The sequence below is a fragment of the Venturia canescens genome, chromosome 1 (genome assembly GCF_019457755.1).
Source record: "Venturia canescens isolate UGA chromosome 1, ASM1945775v1, whole genome shotgun sequence".
In the NCBI taxonomy this organism is placed as follows: Eukaryota; Metazoa; Arthropoda; class Insecta; order Hymenoptera; family Ichneumonidae; genus Venturia; species Venturia canescens.
This window is the reverse complement of record NC_057421.1, coordinates 14,192,731-14,211,645: the sequence shown is the minus strand read 5'-3', so window position 1 is coordinate 14,211,645 and position 18,915 is coordinate 14,192,731. Positions and strand designations below refer to the sequence as shown.

Here is an 18,915-nt window from a genome sequence, read left to right as displayed (position 1 = left end):
CGTGCTAAGCTCGCAGTCTCTGTTAGCTTCGGCTTAATAAAAAAACAACGGGGAACACGAGAAAAAACAAATAAGAAAATACAGACAAGATTGAAGCGAAGGAAAACTCGACGCTCGCCACAATCGCGAGGAAACTCTGAATACGAATGACTCGTTGTACCTACTTGTACGCCTGATCAAGCGACTTGCTTTGTTATTCGATCGAGAAACAGCCATTCGTTGATTGCTTCCAAGGCTTTTTGGTACTTGGGTTCGATCTGACATATTCAGGGGATTTGATAATTGCTAATCAAGTGCTGGGAAAACGAATTCGTTTATGGATAACGTTACAATTCGACGGTGAAGTTTAGAATTCGTTGAAATTGAAGACTGAACGTGTGCAAAGAGAATGGGAATGTGGTGGCGACGGAGTTACAAAAATCAGAGAAATGTTAACCTTTCCCATAAAATAATGTGCTCGCGTGCGAGGCTGCGTAAAGAAATTAAGTCTTTGAGTTTTTTCATAGCGTGTTTATTCGCGGGCGCAACGATAAAAGACTAAAATGAAAGAGAATGCTGAATCACCCTCGAAATAGAATTCGCGTTTATATTTGACACTTTATTTCAGGCCTTCCGCTATACGAGTCATTGAACTCTATTTTTTTTTCACGAATGAAGAAATTAGGATGCGCCCGAATGAATATAGCGACGCGAGCAGCCACTGAAACTTCTTCGTAAATTTCAAAAGATTTCACGCGCATTATCGTGCGCTCGTATGTCAACGTTCCCTTCCCTTTTTTCCGGGAGAGCCTCTGTCGTAATATATTCGTTAATTGAAATACGGAACTTGTCGTAGCGAGAAAATCCGCTCAAATTCAAAGGCAAATTCAATTTTTTCATGAAGCCAGCATTTAAAAGGAAGTTCATCAATTTCATAAAAGGTAATCGAATTAACAAAGAGATTTCGATAAAAAAAAATCGAATACAGTAATGAATAATAAAGAAAGGTCCTGTAAAAATTTCGAGGCCCGAGGATACTTTGTTCGTGAGAAAAAAATTAAAACGAATTCTCCAAATTGACACGCGGTCTCTTATTGCTGCGGGTTTCAGTGGTTTTCCCGTCTTCATGTATTAAGGTCTTCATGTGTTAAATATACACTTGCAGCGGGCGAAAAAACGTGATTTCCTTGATTTTTTTTTCGGCGAGAAAATAAATGTTTATTGAAAAACTGTGAACGACATTCATTAGTACATATGTTCGTGTACTTGTACAGTTTTTTTCGTCAAAAAATGTCTCACAATGGCGCAACTCCAGCTGTATTCCAGTAGCACCTTTTTTGAGCATCAGTTGCGGTGGACATGATTACTAAAAAAACTATTAAATCGATCCGTATCAAATTTATACCACTTATTTATTATAATAATAGCTTGGGCCTGGACGAAGGATTTGTAAAAATTTTGACTGAAAAAAATGGCGACAGTTTTAACAAAAAATTCATTTTTCGAGGTGCCAATTTTCCAGTCTTTTCGTTCCAATTTTTTTCCAACAAAATACGAAATCCTTTGGCCAGGCCCTAGCATGACGCTGAAGTTTCCAACGTTGAAGTCCAACGAAATGATGGAAAAAAACTCTCCAATAATTCCCACAATTCTCCGATTTTGTTCCCTGCCAAATTTGCGATTCGTAGTTTTTCAGGCTGCACCAACGATTCGTGAGATAAAAAATTGGCGAATCACAAACGTTTTTTTCGTTCGTTTCGTTGGACTCCAACGTTGGAAACTTCAGCGTCGTGGCCCTAGCTATTCTTATAATAAATAAGTGGTATAAATTTCGTGTGAATCCTGTGAATCGGATTAATAGTTTTTTAGTAATCGTGTCCACCGCAAAGGTATTTTTCAAAAAATACGATTCTGAGATAATCGCGTTCAAAGATTCAAGCATTAAACAAACGCGCGCACCGAGCGGACAGTTGAAATACCCATATAGCTACGAATCTAATGCTCCCATCTTTTTGAAATTTGGTGAGAATATTTTTCAGACATTGTACTTATTATAGAATATCTAATAAAAAAATTTTCGATTTCCCCCCCCCCCCCCCTCCCCATCGCAAGTGTATATAAGCCCTTAAATTTGCAGGCATTGACAAAAAGTTGTTGCAGAAACTGCCGCGTAAGTGATAGAAAAATATCTGAAGAATATGTTTACAGCTTCGTAAAATCCACTCGATACTTTTAAGTTCGCAATTAATGATTTTTTTCTCGATAAATGGTGGTTATTGGAGGGTTAACCCATGTCACTTTCACGATGGCGACGTTGCAACCACGCGCTTTTTGAGATCGGAGACTACGTTTTCCGATGGATTCAACTCACATTAGGGACTTGCTATAAAATATGAAGAACGGATGAGAAAATATTGATTAAATTTAAGAAAAACTTGATTTTAGACGTTTCTGCGCCATTTTTTAATTATGCCAAAGGTTTAAACACTGATTATGACACGAACGCGCGTGAACAATTATGTCAACGACAGGTGTATAGACAGTACAGATTTGTCAAACTCACTGGACCGATTGCGCTAATCGCAATAATTTATCTTTTAATAAACTCGGTACGAGATGAATTTCCTTAACATTAATTGCCTTCGACAAAGAACTGAGCGTTATTGGCAACGATAAAACTCAACAGAAGGAAATAGACTCTCGACAACGGGACGTCCACGGTTCAAAAAATAATTGACAAACCGGCTTATTTTCCCATGGACAAATGCACCGATTTCCGGAAGTGAGTATCAGCATTTTCGCTTGATCGCTGATGCCTGAAAGTGAAAAATAATGCGTGGATCGTGGCCCCCGCAAATGCGCGACTAAAAATACGGATGACGAAAAAAACGTTGAATTCGTTGGCAATGCGGGTTGTGCTCAACGCAACGCGTTCCGCGGCTTCAAAACAAATCGATGACACATACCGCGCGCATCCAAGAACAAGTGTTCGATTAAAAAATGTGTGTAAAGCATAAACACTGTTTTCCGCGCGAGTGTTACGCACACCGGGCCATACAAAATATTTTCTCAAGTGGGAAAAGACGCGAGCTGACTTAGGCGGGGAGGAGCCTTGAACCCAGTTTCGAGTCCACCCGCGAAGATCGGAGCGGGCTTGTTAACGAGGTGCGAGGGGAAAATAAAAATCTTCGGGCAATATACTCGCGTGAATCCATAATGTCGCGTATGTCTACGCGCTATTAAGCATATTTCTGACAAGAATGAGACGAGCACTTAAAGTTTCCAGGAAACTTTGAACTCCGTTGAATTATATGATCGTTGTGACGAGCGGTGAACGAGTGAATATAATAACAGTAGACACAGGCGAGCAGGAGACGAAGGCCCGCGCGGGATGTTGGCTTTAACGATCGACGATTTATCGCTCTCGTCGCATTCCCTCTTCACTTTTAATTTCAGTTTCACTGCTTCTCTCTTAACCATAACCCAAGAAATAATGATCGTACCAGTTACTGACCCCGAAAACTTTATTTCGCGAGGAAGGTTAGCGAGCTACGAAAATCCGATAACTCAATACCCCGCACGACACGCTGAAGCTTGCAACGTCGGAGTCGAACGAAAGGAAGACAAAAACATTTGTGGATTGGCCAATTTTTTATTTCCCGAATAATTGGTGTGCGTTGGAAAACTACAAATTTCAAATTAGCCACAGAACAAACTTGGAGATTAACTGCAATTATTCGAGGTTTTTACATCATTTCATTTTGGACTCGATTCGACGAGCAATTATTCTGACTAAATCCAAAGCCAAAATTACGATTCCATAGAACCGTTGGAGGTTTTGCGAGAGAATCCATGAAGCAGAGACCGGCGCGCGGTCCGGACAGCAATTCGAAGGATGATTATGGGGGTTGAAGACCTCCGCCTCCGTCCCAAATGAATTTATAAAGAGTCCAGCGAGGAGAGGCCCGAGGCGCGTGTTATCCGAGAACATCGACGCGCTCGAGCACGTGGATCCGGCACGTGGAAAGTGCAGCTCTCCTGCTCCGAGCTTCAATCGCTACGGCGAGAAGGAAAACGAGGGGGAAAGAGTCGAGACCTTAATAGACTTTAACACAGATTAATGGCGGTGGGCGATAATCGCGCAGCAAAAAGCCCCGCGCGCTCCGACAATACCAACTGGAGTATGATTTTTATTGGGTTTAGTGGCCTCTTGAAAAAATGGGACTAAATTTATTAGCCACGTTTCCATTAATAACTTTGTATCACAATGCCAGCCAGAAACTGGCACGCATGCGCCCCCCATCGATCGGCTTAAGCACGATTTTTGCACTCGGGAAAACCGATAGAGACTTTGGCGCGAAAAAAATAGGAAAAAATCGCTTTAACCGGACTCCGGGGAAATTCTTTTCGGAGTATCGTTGAGTTCCGGTTGCCCAAGCATTGCGAAAAACTGCGAGGCAAATTTGCTGAAGATACGGTACAAAAAAACGTTGGAAACGACGCAATTTGCGGCAGCAAGCGCAGCGGGAAGTGACAACGCAATGGGTGGGGATCAAATGTTGGAATGACTCAAATTTCGAACAGCTAAAATCTCGAGTTTATAAACTTCGAATGATAATACGGAGACAGATAGATTCGACTGGAACTTTGAATGCCGAAAATAAATAAAGTAGACACTTCAAGGTTCGAAGGACGTTTACATCGAAAATGGAATGTAACAATCGCCCGTAGAACGATGACTAAAATATCGATTTTTCGAAAATTCGACCATCACTCTTTCGATTCATAAATTACTACAGTCAGCGATACTGTGAAAATTCACAATTTTGAAAATATTATAACGAAAGACCAAATATTACTGAGGTTGAAATATTGAAACACCAAAAAGTCGAACATTCAAAATAAAGAAATGCAGTGGAGCTCCAAATACACGCGTCTCACTCACTCACTTACTCAGACGGGTGATCTCCAATTTTAAGCATCGCCTTTTCGAGCTATCGCTATTCCGCATATCTAAGTTTTGTAGGCTCGAAAAATTCACTTTCGATTTTTTGCTACTCTATATTCTGGTCTGTCTGTAAAAACAATCGAAAATATGAACTTTTGACATTCGGATGGTCTGTTAAAATTGGATTCGAAATGAAAACTATTGAAATATATATTTTCGGTTAAATACGAATTCAAAGAAGGAATTTTTAATTAAACACGCAATCTGCTGAATAGTCGATCGGGAATAAGAATTTCGAATTACTTATTTTTCTCCGAACTGATATCACAACTTTTAAAATTTCGAAATATCGACCGTTCTACAATTCAGTTATTCTCCATATTGAACCCCACCCCAACGAAATTGGTGACGTCACGGGTTTTCGGAGTGCTGGCACTCCAGAGACTCCGAATGGACTAAAAATTGTGAAAATATCAAAAAGTGGATTCTGGAAAAAACGGACTTGAATTTGACACGAGATTGCGGAATCAAAGTAAAAAATACGAAACGAATCGGCGCTACGAGTCCGCGCCAACTTATATATTGATATCGCGCGCGGCGTATCGAGGGGCGATGCGTTGAGCATTGAAACGCGAAAGGAAAAGGACGATTAACGGAGGCCGCGCAGTAGGGCAAGGGGCGGAGAGATTGGGAATTACACCGCCGAGATCTCCGGGGATCGTCGGGGTTAATCAACCTGGAGAAAATCGCTTTCGTTCTTCTCGATCATTTTTTTCGGCCAATTAAAGCACTTGGAAAGGGCTGTTGCGCAACATTGTGATTAGAATGCATATCGAGGCCTGCGTAATGCCGATATCGTTCACGATTTCTTCGTTACGAAATTAGCCTGAATCTGTGCCCACGAGCAAAACGTAATTGAAAATAAGAGAAAAAACACACATTTCAAAAGCAACTCTCATCGTGCCCAAGATTTTTACGTTAACGATGACCGAACATGACTTCCCAAAATTATTCAACTCATAGCTGTTCTCATTTACGTTTACCGGTGTTGAATAACGACGCCGAAGTTTGCAACGTTGGAGACCAACGAGATGAAGGAAAAAAAAACATTTGTTATTCGCACCAATTATTTTTTATTTCACGAAGTATCGGTGCAGGTTGAAAGGCTCCGAATTTCAAATTTGGCAAGAAACAAAATTGGATAATTATTCGAATTATTGCAGGGTTTTTTACATCATTTCGTTGGACTCCAACGTTTCAAACTTCAGCTTGATTGTTGAATATTCGTGTTATCGATTTTAGGAAGCATAATTCCCGGTACGTAAGTATTTCATAGCACAGTAATTCGATGACGCTGAAGTTTGCAACGTTGGAGTCCAACGAAATGATGTAAAAAAGCCTCGAATAATTCTCCAGTCATTCTCCAATTTTGTTCCCTGCCGAATTTGAAATCCGTAGTTTTCCAACTTGCACCGATACTTTATGTGAAATAAAAAATTGGCGAATTACAGATGTTTTTTTTTTTTCGTTCATTTCGTTGGACTCCAACGTTGCAAACTTCAGCATCGTGTAATTCGTGCAAACTGAAAAAGTTATATCGTCAACGACTCTACAGTTTTCTCCATACAAGAATTGTAAATAAAACACAGTTGGTAACGTTGCGATTGTAATATCCTGTATTCGTGTTTGAAGTAAAGCTAAGTCATCATGACCATTGGCGGCATCATTTGTGAGTTGTGCTGAGGTTGCCACATTTTTTAACGCTAAAAGCTTTTTTGTAAGATCGTTAAAAACCTGGTGAGGTACGATTTTTCTATTTTTGACCAAATCCTTAATGACCCATTTAACCTAAAATTCGATTTTTAATAAATAATCTTGGATTTTGGGCGAGAAAAGCCGTGTTCATGGCACTTCCGGTCGACCTTTTTCCATAAACGACGCGCGTATTCGGTGCCTCGAAATGCTCGACTTTGCAATTTAATTACAAAATAACTACACGGAGAGACTTTTATAGCAAAAATTACTATGTTTTCATAGTAACGTCGGACCGTATCGATATTATAATAATAATCGCTACAGAGTGTCTCAAATAATGCAAAAGTTTGGGGAACCATTGCCACAGCCCATAATAAATAACGCGCTGTACTATATCAAAAATGAAGACCGAGCGAATTTTTATTAAAAACGTAGTAAATTACGAAATGATTTGATGAAAATTTAGGAGATAACATAGCATTCGTTTCTCTGTGCTACACGAAAAATTGCATAGTTTCGTATTTTCCTTTTTACCGTACTGAATTTTGCTCAATAACATAGCAAAATTCATGCGCCCACCAATTGTACGGGCGTTGCGAGTATAAACATGAAAATTAACATAGTGGCACATGGTAAAATTTCAAGCAATCGTTTCGTTCATAAGCGGACTTTGTCAAGTGTAAATCTTAGTCGAAAAGAAAATTTACTTCTTTTCGGACGGTGCGACCCAAGGATACAAAAATTTTTGACATTTCGCCAATTTGTCCAGTCGAATTCACCAATTTTTGACATTTCACCAAAGACACGAGTGACATTCGGATATCGATACGTCGTTCGATGTGAGAATGTCACAAACCTAAATTTAGCCTGTCGTACATAGTAAAATTTGAGAGAACTGCTTTCAGCATCAAAATTACTATGCACTTTGGTGAAATGTAATAGAATGGCGATATACAAGAGGGCTGATACAAAAGAGCAAGTTTTTTTGTGTATTCATCTGAAATATTCGTATATAAAAGTCTCTCCGTGTAGATGGTCGATCTAGCCTAAATTTGGCTAATCGTCAAGTAAAATATTCGTCTACATCACCTAAAAATGTCAGGTCAGAATATTCGATTCGACCTCGTGATCGGTCATCCTCGACGTCAAACAAGCGAGAAAGAACGAAGAACGGAAAATTCGGAGTTGCACAAGCGTCACGAAGCTTGGGGTAAAAAGTCCGAAGAGTCCGAGCGAAGAGAGAAAAATAAGCAACTGGGAGTGGAACGGACGTTGATATCGGATGTCCACATCTGTTTATTCCACGTCTCGCTCTTACACCTGCCACGAGCAAGAAAAAGGCACGAGAGTTATCCGGGGTGAGACTCGCGTGTGTGTACCTGCTGAATGGGAAGAGCGAGCACACGTCGAACGAGCGAGAAGAGGAGAGGCAAAGTCGAAGGTGGGAAGAGGGTAGTGAATTTCGTGTCTGATCGGAGCGACGCCTCCGGTTGGGCCGAGAGGCTCGAGGCTCGAGGGTTCCGCAGGGCGCTGCGACGCCCGAGAGCCGCCATTGATATCCGATAACGTCCAGAGACGAAGGTCCTTATAATAGCGAGGATACGAGATTCGGGAGTGCGGGACGCAGGGAGGGAGCAGCGAGAGACGCGAAAAGGGAAAAAAATGCGCGAACGACTTTTGCGGATTCTTCGTGCTCGACCCGCTGCACTTTAACTGTGAAAAAACACTGCTTCCAGCACTTCGTTACAAACAGACACAGGGATACGTTATATCCCGGTATCATATCGATTTAAAAGCGGTTAAAGGAAGCTCCGCGAGAATGAATTACGCGAAAGTACGCTACCGACCATTCGTACTTACAAGAAACGAAACATACCGAAACTCTTTTCTTTATGCGCCTTTCTTTCTTTCATTTCCTTGCTTATTTCTCACGAAATAACGAGGTGCTTGTACTCTCGATGCACTCGCAAGATATTCGGATGGCGAATTAAAAAAAAAACGGTAGAAAATCAGGAGAAAAGAAGCGGTAAAGGTAACAGGTTTTTGTAAAGAATCTTCCATCGAGTTCTACGGTTCCACGAAAGAATGTGTAAAAAAAAAAATGAAAAAGAAAAACACACACACAAAATCTCGAGACTAATTGTACAGGGAACGGAACAAAACTACTGATGTATTGTACTTCGATTGATGGCAGAGAAACAAATACGCGGTTCATGACACGCTGTCAATGACAAAATGGAATCGAATTTTATTGTTTAAAAGCATTATTAAGCATTCCCGCAACAAAGGATTTCGGCGATCTAGCAAATTAGATCGATTATGTTCACGAATTTTTCGACCGCACGTTCAAAACTATACGAAGCTGAAGTTTGCAACGTTGGAGTTCAACGAAATGAACGAAAAAAATATTTATAATTCATTATTTTTTTATTTCGCGAATTATTGATGTGGCTTGAAAAATAGCGAATTGGAAATTGGGCAGGGAACAAAATTGGAGATTTACTGGAACTATTTGAGAGTTTTTTAAAATTATTTCGTTGGACTCCAACGTTGGAAACTTCAGCGTCATAAAACTATTGAATTACTGCGAATTCGGGAACTTGAGACAAAAAAAATTCGCTACTCCCGGGGGGGGGGGGGGGGGGGGGGGGGGAACAAAAAAAAAAAGAAGAATCCCGGTGCAGTTCGAGGGCGAAAGGTAAAAAATGATTTCCTAAATTTTCCAGAACGTTGAATTTTGGCGCAATTGGCCTCATTTCGATGTCAACCGTTGAAAAGTAAAAACGAGAATGGTGAGAAAAAAAATGATGAAAATGCTTACCAGACTTGCCGACTCTGGGGCCGCCGAGGACGACCACCCTGATCCTGTTTACGTTTGTCATCATCCAAGAAGCCCACGGGATGATGAGATTCGTCTGATGAGAAATTCGGATTTTCCTCGTTTGTCAGGTATCGTTGGAATCAGCGCACATTATCATGACGAAGCGGGTGTGAAATCCGAGAAGTATAAAACAAGGAAAAAGCAAACAAAACAACAAACAGTAAATTCGAAGAAACGAATAATTCGTTCACGCACATCCGCGCAGCACTGTCACAATGTCACGATTGTATTAATAACCGTGGGAATATTTAACTCGAGCGACACTTCTCGCTCGGAATCACTTGTTCAAATCGCCACGCAGTTTTCAAACCGTTTCGATAATAAAAAGTGTCTACGTTTGATCAACGACGAAAATAAATGAGCCGTAAAAATTAGACAAACGCACTTGCCGCGCGGCGATGTGTACCGTACAACGCTTGCGCACGCACTGTCGGCGGAACAAGCCCGCCAGTAACTTTCATTCGATCCCTATTGGCTCGTCTCTTGCCGATTCGCTCTTCAGTCACCGCGGAGCGACACACCTGGGTGTTCCGCGACTCTTGCGCGTATTGGTGGGCGCGATTTCCTAGTACGTGAGAGATCCGACGACGACAACGCCACGAGCAGCACGGGCAATCAACCCGACGAAGTTTTATGTGCGAGTGCGAAGCCTGTCGCCGCTTTGTAATTATTTTCAAGCACCCATTCAGATAAATACAAGAGGAGACGTCCCCGTTTAATCGTCCACGACGATGACAGCGCGATCCAGTCGATTATGCAGTGCCTTATTGAATACTAGACAGCAATCCGCAGCCCCAAATGTCCCAGGTAATGTACCGTTTCTCGGCGCGCGCGGGCACGTCATTCGGTTTTTCTTAAACTCTTTTTATTTTATTTTTATTATTTATTCTGCTGGTTAAATTACAACTTGCTGAATAGCAGCGAACCTTTTGTCACGAAGTTCATAGGGTTCGGCGGAGCCACGCTTTATTCTCTTTCCGTTGCTACGTCGAAAGCTCCCGAGACAATTATTCACGCATCTCTGGATTCCTCGTCGATTCTCGAGGCCGAGCGAGCGAGCCTGCTCACGTGGAAGGCACGAAAAACAACGAGTTTTTGCGGCTTTTCTAGATTTTCTTCATTCTCGGGATGAGTTGGAATTGTTGTGTCAAGGGATCTCCGAGAAATCCGCAAATTCGCGGTGCAAAATATGAGAAAATGTGAAAAAGAAAAAATAGAGGAAAAAGATAAAATGGGAGAATGCGAGAAACAAGACAGCGGATTCGCAATGAGTCTTGCGGTAACGCGGTGAACCAACAAAACGATCAGGGTTCTGCGGGTATTTTCTAGCTACGAAGGATTTTATGCTCGCCGGGGTTGAAAGCAGGAACGTTGAGAAAATGAGAGCGAGGAACGAGAAGGTGGACACAAAAGGAAAACGAAATTCAGGGATTCTCGATGAGGGAATATCCGAGAATATTTCGGAACGTTCGATTCTTCGGGAAGTGACGACAATCGCAAATCCATGAAAGTTGACCAAAGAATGTGCGAACGATGATTTCTCCTTTGATATTTCGTATACGATCCTAGCGTGGAAACGGAGGATAATAGTTGTCCCACTCTTTGAAGGTGTCAAACACGATGGCTCATCGAAAAAAATGACGAGACCACAAAACAAAACGATGGAAAATACAACAAAGAACGAACACGTTCGCGGAATTGCACAATCTCGATCGAAACGCGAAGAAACGATGACGTATTCGTTTTGTTGGGGAGAAAGAGAGCGCGATTTCAAATCGTTTTCCACACTGTACGTTCCTAACCTCTTTATTGTCGCCGCATTTTGTTTACAGTCGAGCGTCGGAAATCTTCCGATGTTCGAGTAAGCAGTCCGTGTTTCTCGAGCGCTCCGTATCGTGGCGCCACTGCCTTAGGCTTTTTTGCCACTTGGCGGGAATACGTGTAGTAACGGTAGCGGCGTAAGCGGCGCTAGTAATCTTTGTATATATTTTATCTTCGCGTATGTCTATATTTATATCGACACATATAAGTTTATGTGTATGCAGTGCATAAGAAGAGCCAAGGCTTCGCGAAGCTCTCCTCAACGTTCTTCCACAGTATTCGCACGACCGTACTCGACAGGCCGTTGCTTCACTTTCTCTGAGTACGACGGACCTTCTCGTACCGAACACGAGGCTTCCCTTGTCGCTGATGGTGTTGGTGGCGCTGATTCTGCCGTCGCTGCTGATGTCTCGACATCACGTCCCCGACCGTTGTATGTACGTGATGCTTTTTCCTCCTCCTTTCCTTCCTTCTCTTGCCGTCACGGATTTCACGAACCTCTGTATATTACCACTCTCTCGTGCCGCGGATCGTTCGTCGACGAAAAAGAAAAAAAAATTTAAATAGAAATAAAAAATAAACAATTTGCTTAAATCACCACCGAGAGCTAAATCCACGATGACTCGACCACCGGAACAGCCCGACGTCTCTGCAAGAAAAATGAGAGAAATTTCGTTAGACCCTAACCTCCAACGGAATAAAGTTTACGAATTCGGTGCTCTTGCTTCCTCACATTTATCGTTACTCGCGAATAGTGAAGAACGCTTTTTTCTTTTTTCATAATACGAGATTTTTCGAAGAACACAAATAACCATTCGAACGATGAAAAATCGACAAAATATTCCAGCTCTTCGGTCCAATTAGAGGGGATTCAATCCGCACAATTATTCCATCTTTTCTTTATTTATTTCCTTTGTGTCAGTGCTTTTTTTTGTGAATAAAAAGTGAATCTACTGAGTTCAATTGTGTTAAGAGCATGGATCAGTCGCTATCTCGCCACCGTGAGCGCGAGAGAGATAGCTGCAATTTTCGAAATTGAATATCTGCGACACGGTTTGATCAATAAAAAAAAGCCCCTGTCAGCGTATTTTTGCCATCTTTCCGCGTCCGCTGACAGAGCCTTTTTTTGATTAGTCAAACAACAGCGGAGAATTTTCATTTCGAAAATTCAAGGTGAGGTTAGTCGACTGATCCATGCTCTTAATCACCAATAAAAAATTAATGAGTGAAAAATCGAGAAAAAAAACAGCATCCAATTTTCATGTGCCAGGTATACGCTCGCCGTCAATCTCTAATCAATCGCTGATGTGGTTCGTCAACATTTTTAAAATAACGAAAAGCGAGCAATTTTCGAAGAAAATAAAAAAATTCTTGACTATTTTACAAGGATGATGACTACCATTTTCGTACAACTCGAAATAATTCGTCATGCACTTCAAAACTCTGTTATACAAACAATTCACTTGGAGCCGGCTACTTTTATGGTAAGCTCCTTTGAGTATTTCGTTACTACTGTATACTGGTGCATACTTAAAATGGATTAGCCAACGTTATTGAGCTCCGCAATTTCTCAAGACTTCCTTTTACTACGAAAAACGTTACAAATTGTAGGAATATATTCCAGCGAGCCTTAGCCTCCTTGAAACGTCGTACGCTCTCATTTTTATTTATCTTTCTTAGATGCACGTGACTGATTCCGTCCGATGTCAATCGAGCCATTTCTTCAACTGCTGAATCCATTTTTAATTGAATTTTTGACACCTTTTCCGAACTTGACTGTTAATGAAATTTGTTTCCTCAACTATCTTTCATTTTCGACTTGATTATTTTTTTCTTTTTTTTCGATATTTTATTCGAGTCATTTGTTCCCAAGTAGAATGAAAATTGTTCCAGTTTTGAATTTCACGCGTTTCTTCAAGTTTTAACTCGACTCGATTGCATCGAGTTTTCGTTCGTTCTCTCGGAATTAAATTTCCTTCCCTTTCTACGTAAAAATAGAAACTCTCGTATCGAGGAGTGAAGAAATTTTTGCTATGAATATGAGAATGAAACAGTAACGTTTCATATTCACATTTGACGATAGCAATATCACTTATTTTTCAATCAAATGTTTTTTTTTCGTACAGTCGTACACGCTTATCAGTTAGATCGTGGACTTTCTCGTTCTTGATATGATAAATAACTTGGCGATATCGAAGACTAATTGGCCGATCGTAAGGAAATAAACGTTAAACGATCGTTTTGCGAAATTTATGTTGGAAGATAAAAGGAAAGACGTGAGCGACGACGGGGACAGCGGCGGCGCTGCTGTAGTCCCCCACCGGTAGCAACGTCGCTGTCGTCGTTCGGTGTGCGAGAGACGCAACGCGCGCAAGATTGTTATACGATCCCGGAAAAATAATAATCGTACCGTTTGTGGAATTTTATTGGTCGAGGTGCAAGCTGAGCACAGAGATATGCGGCTATAAAGCAGATCCTCGCGTTTGAGCATAATGTCGAGTCCTCGGTCTATAAATATTTATGGCAATATCCATTGACATTGACGAAATGAGTTATTTTGAAATTCCATCAAATTCCAAGATCTCTGTTACTGAAAACGGATTAGAATCGCGCGAGGAGGAAAGAAAATTTCCGTTATGGGAAAAGTTGAGTGTGCGAGTGTCGAGGGAGGCGAAACGTCGACGAAGACGAATGTTCGTTTGTGAATAAAGCATTTTTCACTCTTATCTCGTCGCGGGAGTGATGCGACGCAAGACATTTTCTCCGGATTAGAAATTTTAGTGACAAATCCGTAAGAGTTCGGACGTCATCGAAATGCCATGTTTATTTATTCGTAAACAAAGACGCGCGCAGAGGATCGATGGAACTGAAGAGTTTTTTTATCGATTCGTCATGAGACTTGGAACGTCACAAAACACAACGATGTTCCTTCCCACTAGTGAGAGGCTAAAAAATTCAAAGATTTTATTTCGTAGATGATTTATAGAGTGAACCAATGTCGAAGTCGCTTGAAAAATCATTTCGAAATCGTGGCAAATCGAAGCATTTCCACAGACTCGTAATCGCGGCGTCGAATGATTTTCTTAGTTATGGCGAGGAACGAGACGTTTTCTCGTTATCGGAGCGGTGTCACGTCCGATGTTTTGATGAAAGGGAATACGCGCGGATGAGAAGGGAAACGGCGGAGGCGGCGACGAGACGGGCCGGCACACGGAGCACACAAAACGTAGATACGAGTGAAAGCAAAACCTGAGGCTAAAAACAACGCGAGACACGGATACACGAACGACGGACATGCTGCACACAGCATCAGTGACGAGACGGTGTCGCGGTATGAAGGGGGAACGCACGGCATCACGAGAGAAAGACGGAGACGAAGAGAACGTTGAAAGTGTGGAATAAAAAAGCACGCTCTTCTCATAACTCGCGCGCGCACAAACGCCCCAAGACGAAGCTTTTCGAGTATCGTGTGTCACGTGAGAGCAGTTCTGATAAGGTGAATTGTCACAGTTAATGCCCGGTGAGAAACGCTGTAGAAACGTCGCCCCTTTTTGTTACAACTCAGCCTCGAGCCTCCGCGCTTCTTTCTTCGTGTCCTCGCATCTGCGCGCTCGACGCTACTTTTCGTGTACACTGCGTTAATAAGAGCCGAAAGGAGAGACGAAAACAAAGAATTTGCGCGCGCACCTCTTCCCGAGCGATGTCGATTGAGAAGTTGGTCAAACTGCTTGCGAAACTATTTTTTTTAGCAATGCGATCAAACTGAGGTAGACGAAAAATCGATTATTCAACGTGGACGTTCTTGCGATCGTTGAATCGAATTTTTGAGATGAAGGTCAAAAACCTTTTTTTATGTACTGAGTGTTGGTACGAAAAAGGATGGAATTCACCACTTCCGCGTAACTCGGCTCGCACTCCTCGACGAAACTGACATTAGAAACTGGAATTTATAATAAAAACGGGAATTGCGATGAATCCAGTCGAATGACAGAGTCGAATGTTGTGATTACATCGACGAATTGAATTTTGTCGATTGTTGTGGCACTCTCGAGTAGTAAATATTGAGCAGTCAGCTGCCGGAATTGAGGTTGAAAAATTGAGGTTACGTCGAGTGGAGTTGAATTAATTGTGAGTAATGTTAACTGGTACAAACGACCGGAACTAGACTGAATAAAATGGAAATTCTACGAAAAGTTGAACCTTCGATTATCGTGGACGGGCCTCTCAATTCGTCCGAGCATAAATTTAACTTGACGTAATTGGACGAATGAAAGACTCGAATTGAATCAATAATTCGTGATGAAAGAAATTTTGGCTCCGGCAAGTTATGACTGTGCAAATGGAAATCGAATTGCTATTAATTCGGAGATTGGACCTACCACAATTTCGTCGAATCGAAGCCGAACGAGTCGTCGACGGTCACGCGGGAGCTGCTCGCTTTGAAACGTCGCCAGAGTCACCACTGACAGAAAATCGTGAAAAATTGTTCACTCGAACAAATACTTGAAGCTTCCACTCGATTGATTTCAGAAAAACGTATTTTTTTCCTCGGAATCACCGCATCGGATCACTGACTCGAATGATAATCTTATCAACTCGCTCAATTTCATCCTGACCAATTTCAATGGCAGTGGAGAAAATATGCGAGAAAAGTTATTCATCATTTTTCTGACGGACGCGACTTTCCTGTTTGGCGAATAAATTCTTCGAATGGATATGACGCTTCATTGTTAATTCAGAGGCCAGTGAAAATGAAGAATTCCGTGATTCATTAATAAAATCAAAAATGTCGTTTTTGTTATTGTCGTTTACGTTTCGTGATGCTTAAATCACTTGATGCGTGCCCACGGTAATCACTACTACGACGAAAACATTGCTACGTCCTCAAAATGTCAAGCTGCCTCGACCGTTAACATCAAAACAATAATCTTCGTGTTTACGCTCGCGGTTGAATATTTGAAAAATGTCGCCACGAGCGAGACCTTTCACTCATCGTCAGAATCAATCACATTCGTACCAAACATATGAACCTCCTGCCAGTGTTGAGTTGATCCAAATTCATCTAAATCGCTTCGTCTAAAAGCGAACGATCCGCGAATCTGTCATTAAAGATACAGTACTTCCGACGGCCTTTATTTTCGCACACGGCAAAGGACGAGAAGTCACTCGTAAAGGTGTGCGCGATGTACAACCCAAAAACGAAAGTTCGTATGCAAACTCGGGAAGTAGAAAATAATTTCGCGAATGTCGTTCGTTCAACTGGAATTTACGAAATGTAAGAGCGAGCGACCCGAAGAATGATTTTGCTTCAGCGAGTCGAGCCCGAAGCTGTCGCTTACATCGGCATGTCTAAAGTCAACGAATCTCAATAATAATACTAATAATCTTGATAGCAATGTCAATAATGATAATGAGGAAAAAATCTGGAAACTAACCTTTTCTCACTCTCTGTTCGGTGGGATAAAACTGTCAAACGAGTACACGCGTATCCTTCCCGTTAATCTCGTTTCGTCACTGTCGCTTAGAGTTTTTAGCACGGTAGAGCAGCAACGCTGAGAATTAGGGAGCACAAATGCGCGGGCGATGGGTCGTGGACTTCCGTTTCGCAAATTTTAATAATTCGAATTCGCGTGTGCTCGAGTCGATGTGCGCTCTTTTTAATCCAACGGGAAATATTTATACCGCGTTCACTGTTTTTTTAAATAAAAATTCGCTGAAACGAGCGCACGTGTGTTTATGTGAGCGCGTCAATACGGGTATTTGAGTTATGCCGCGCGAGCGCCTACGGTGGACTCTAAATTGGTTCGCGACAGTCACTCTCCGTTTCCGTGTATCCCTACGAATCGTTTCACGTTGACCGGGAGTTTCTGACGAGCGAAAAAAAAGAGAACCAACGAAAGGAAGCGAAAGAAATTCTCACGGGAATCGTTCGAGTCGAAGTTTTGTAGTCGAGTCAACAGAAACTCGAGTGCAACGAGAGTTCTTCCAAGTTTTTCACACACACGAAATTTTCACGGTTGTTGCTTGTTTCACTGATGAAGTATTTATTTTCGCGACCGTTACCGCGAATATCTGAATGACAAAAACTTTGATTTTTCCCGATTCCTTCTGATTCGAAGTTTTTCTGGTACACAAATTTTTGTCTCGTGAGTCTGTTCGCAGAGATTTTCGATGCGTTTTTATCTAGATCGACTTATCAGTGTCAGGAGTACAACCGTAAAAACGCAACCGGTTATACGCGTACTGAATTTTCATAAGAAGTTTTAACGATTTTGAAGCTATTGAAAAAAAGTAGCGGATTCGTGTGTGGATGTTTGCGTCTGCGAGCAGGGCATAAAAATAAAACGAAAGGTAAGCACCCTCTCACACGAAAGTATGACCACTCGCGCCGAGCGCTCGCCGGCGAATGCTCGCATTCGTCCCGGTGCACCGTCTAATATGCACTACCGGCTACGCCGCACGTTTTACTCTCGCATCGAGCACAGCACAGCGGCTCCGCGCTGCGGCTAATGCGGCAACGGCGACGGCGGCGGCTCTAGCAAAATTAACAGCGCCGCGCGCGCTACGCTACAAGGTGACTGGTGTGTTAACGCAGGTAAGGCGCCCGCTCGCGACTCCACGCGTCAATTGTGCTTCCAATCATCCCTACTCACTCGGCTATTCGCGGTCCGCTGCGAGTAGCACTCTCGGTAGCAAATATATGTATGTGGAGTGAGCGCAGCAAATTTGGAAAATAAAATAACACGCAAACTACTGTACCGAATATCCTGCATTCGTATTTTAAACATTGATATTTTTAAGTCATTTTTCTCATTTTATTTTCGATTGTCGGCACATTTCACTGTAGTTTATTAAACGAACGTGTTTTCGAAATAAAAATTAGTCTGATTTTATAGTGGCATAGGACTCTGTATACGAGTTTGTATTCAATGTTGACTCGATGTCAATTTTCGTCGGCGAACACAACCTAAAAACTACCCAGTTGATCGAAATCTATTCCGAGGCCGAAGTATTCTGTTCTCGACACATTTTTTTATAGAGTTCAGTGCGGTACATTGTTCATGTTCAATGCAATATATTTACGAGGTTAGAGTTAATTTTCGCTATCGAAAAAGTGTGCATAACCAGAAAAACGTTCCTATTCAGTTTTATTACTTCGAGTCGATCTTTTCCCTCCATTTTCCCAATAACTACTTCACGGACTAACCTTGAAATGAAGAAGGCGCCTGAACGGGAAAGAAATAAAATATTGGCGCCACTTGATTGTCGGTTTCTAATACTGCAACTTTCGATAGAAATATTTTCCTCTAACCATTTTGTAGTTCTCAAGATAATTAAGGTGTTAAGAGCTATTGCGTCACATTGTATTCCTGTTTTTATTCTTTTACTCGGTACTGTTCTCTTACGATTTTCGCACCACTATATAATTTCCACTTGCAGGTAAATGCACGGTAGGAAGGATACTCAATAAAACGAGGCAAAAGAAATCTCTTGCTCGAATGGCGCTTGAAATTTCTTCGAATCTCTATAT

General features: G+C 41.8%; 1 protein-coding gene across 4 annotated transcripts in view; it reads right to left on the bottom strand.

Annotated features, from left to right (window-relative positions):
- Positions 1–17,787, bottom strand: part of LOC122410947 (ras-related and estrogen-regulated growth inhibitor-like) — an 87,510-nt gene extending 69,723 nt beyond the window's left edge. The window contains exons 1-2 of one of the 4 annotated variants that reach the window (XM_043419449.1): positions 16,820–17,787; positions 9,504–12,033 (exon numbers count right to left, since the gene is read on the bottom strand). In XM_043419449.1, the coding sequence (XP_043275384.1) occupies positions 9,504–9,567 (64 nt within the window). In that variant the 5' untranslated portion in view covers positions 9,568–12,033; positions 16,820–17,787. Of the gene's footprint in view, positions 1–9,503; positions 12,034–12,914; positions 13,763–13,794; positions 13,859–15,763; positions 15,879–16,819 lie in introns of those variants that run through there. The other 3 variants (XM_043419472.1, XM_043419464.1, XM_043419458.1) reach the window with 3 other exon arrangements.
- Between the last annotated feature and the right edge of the window lie 1,128 nt (positions 17,788–18,915).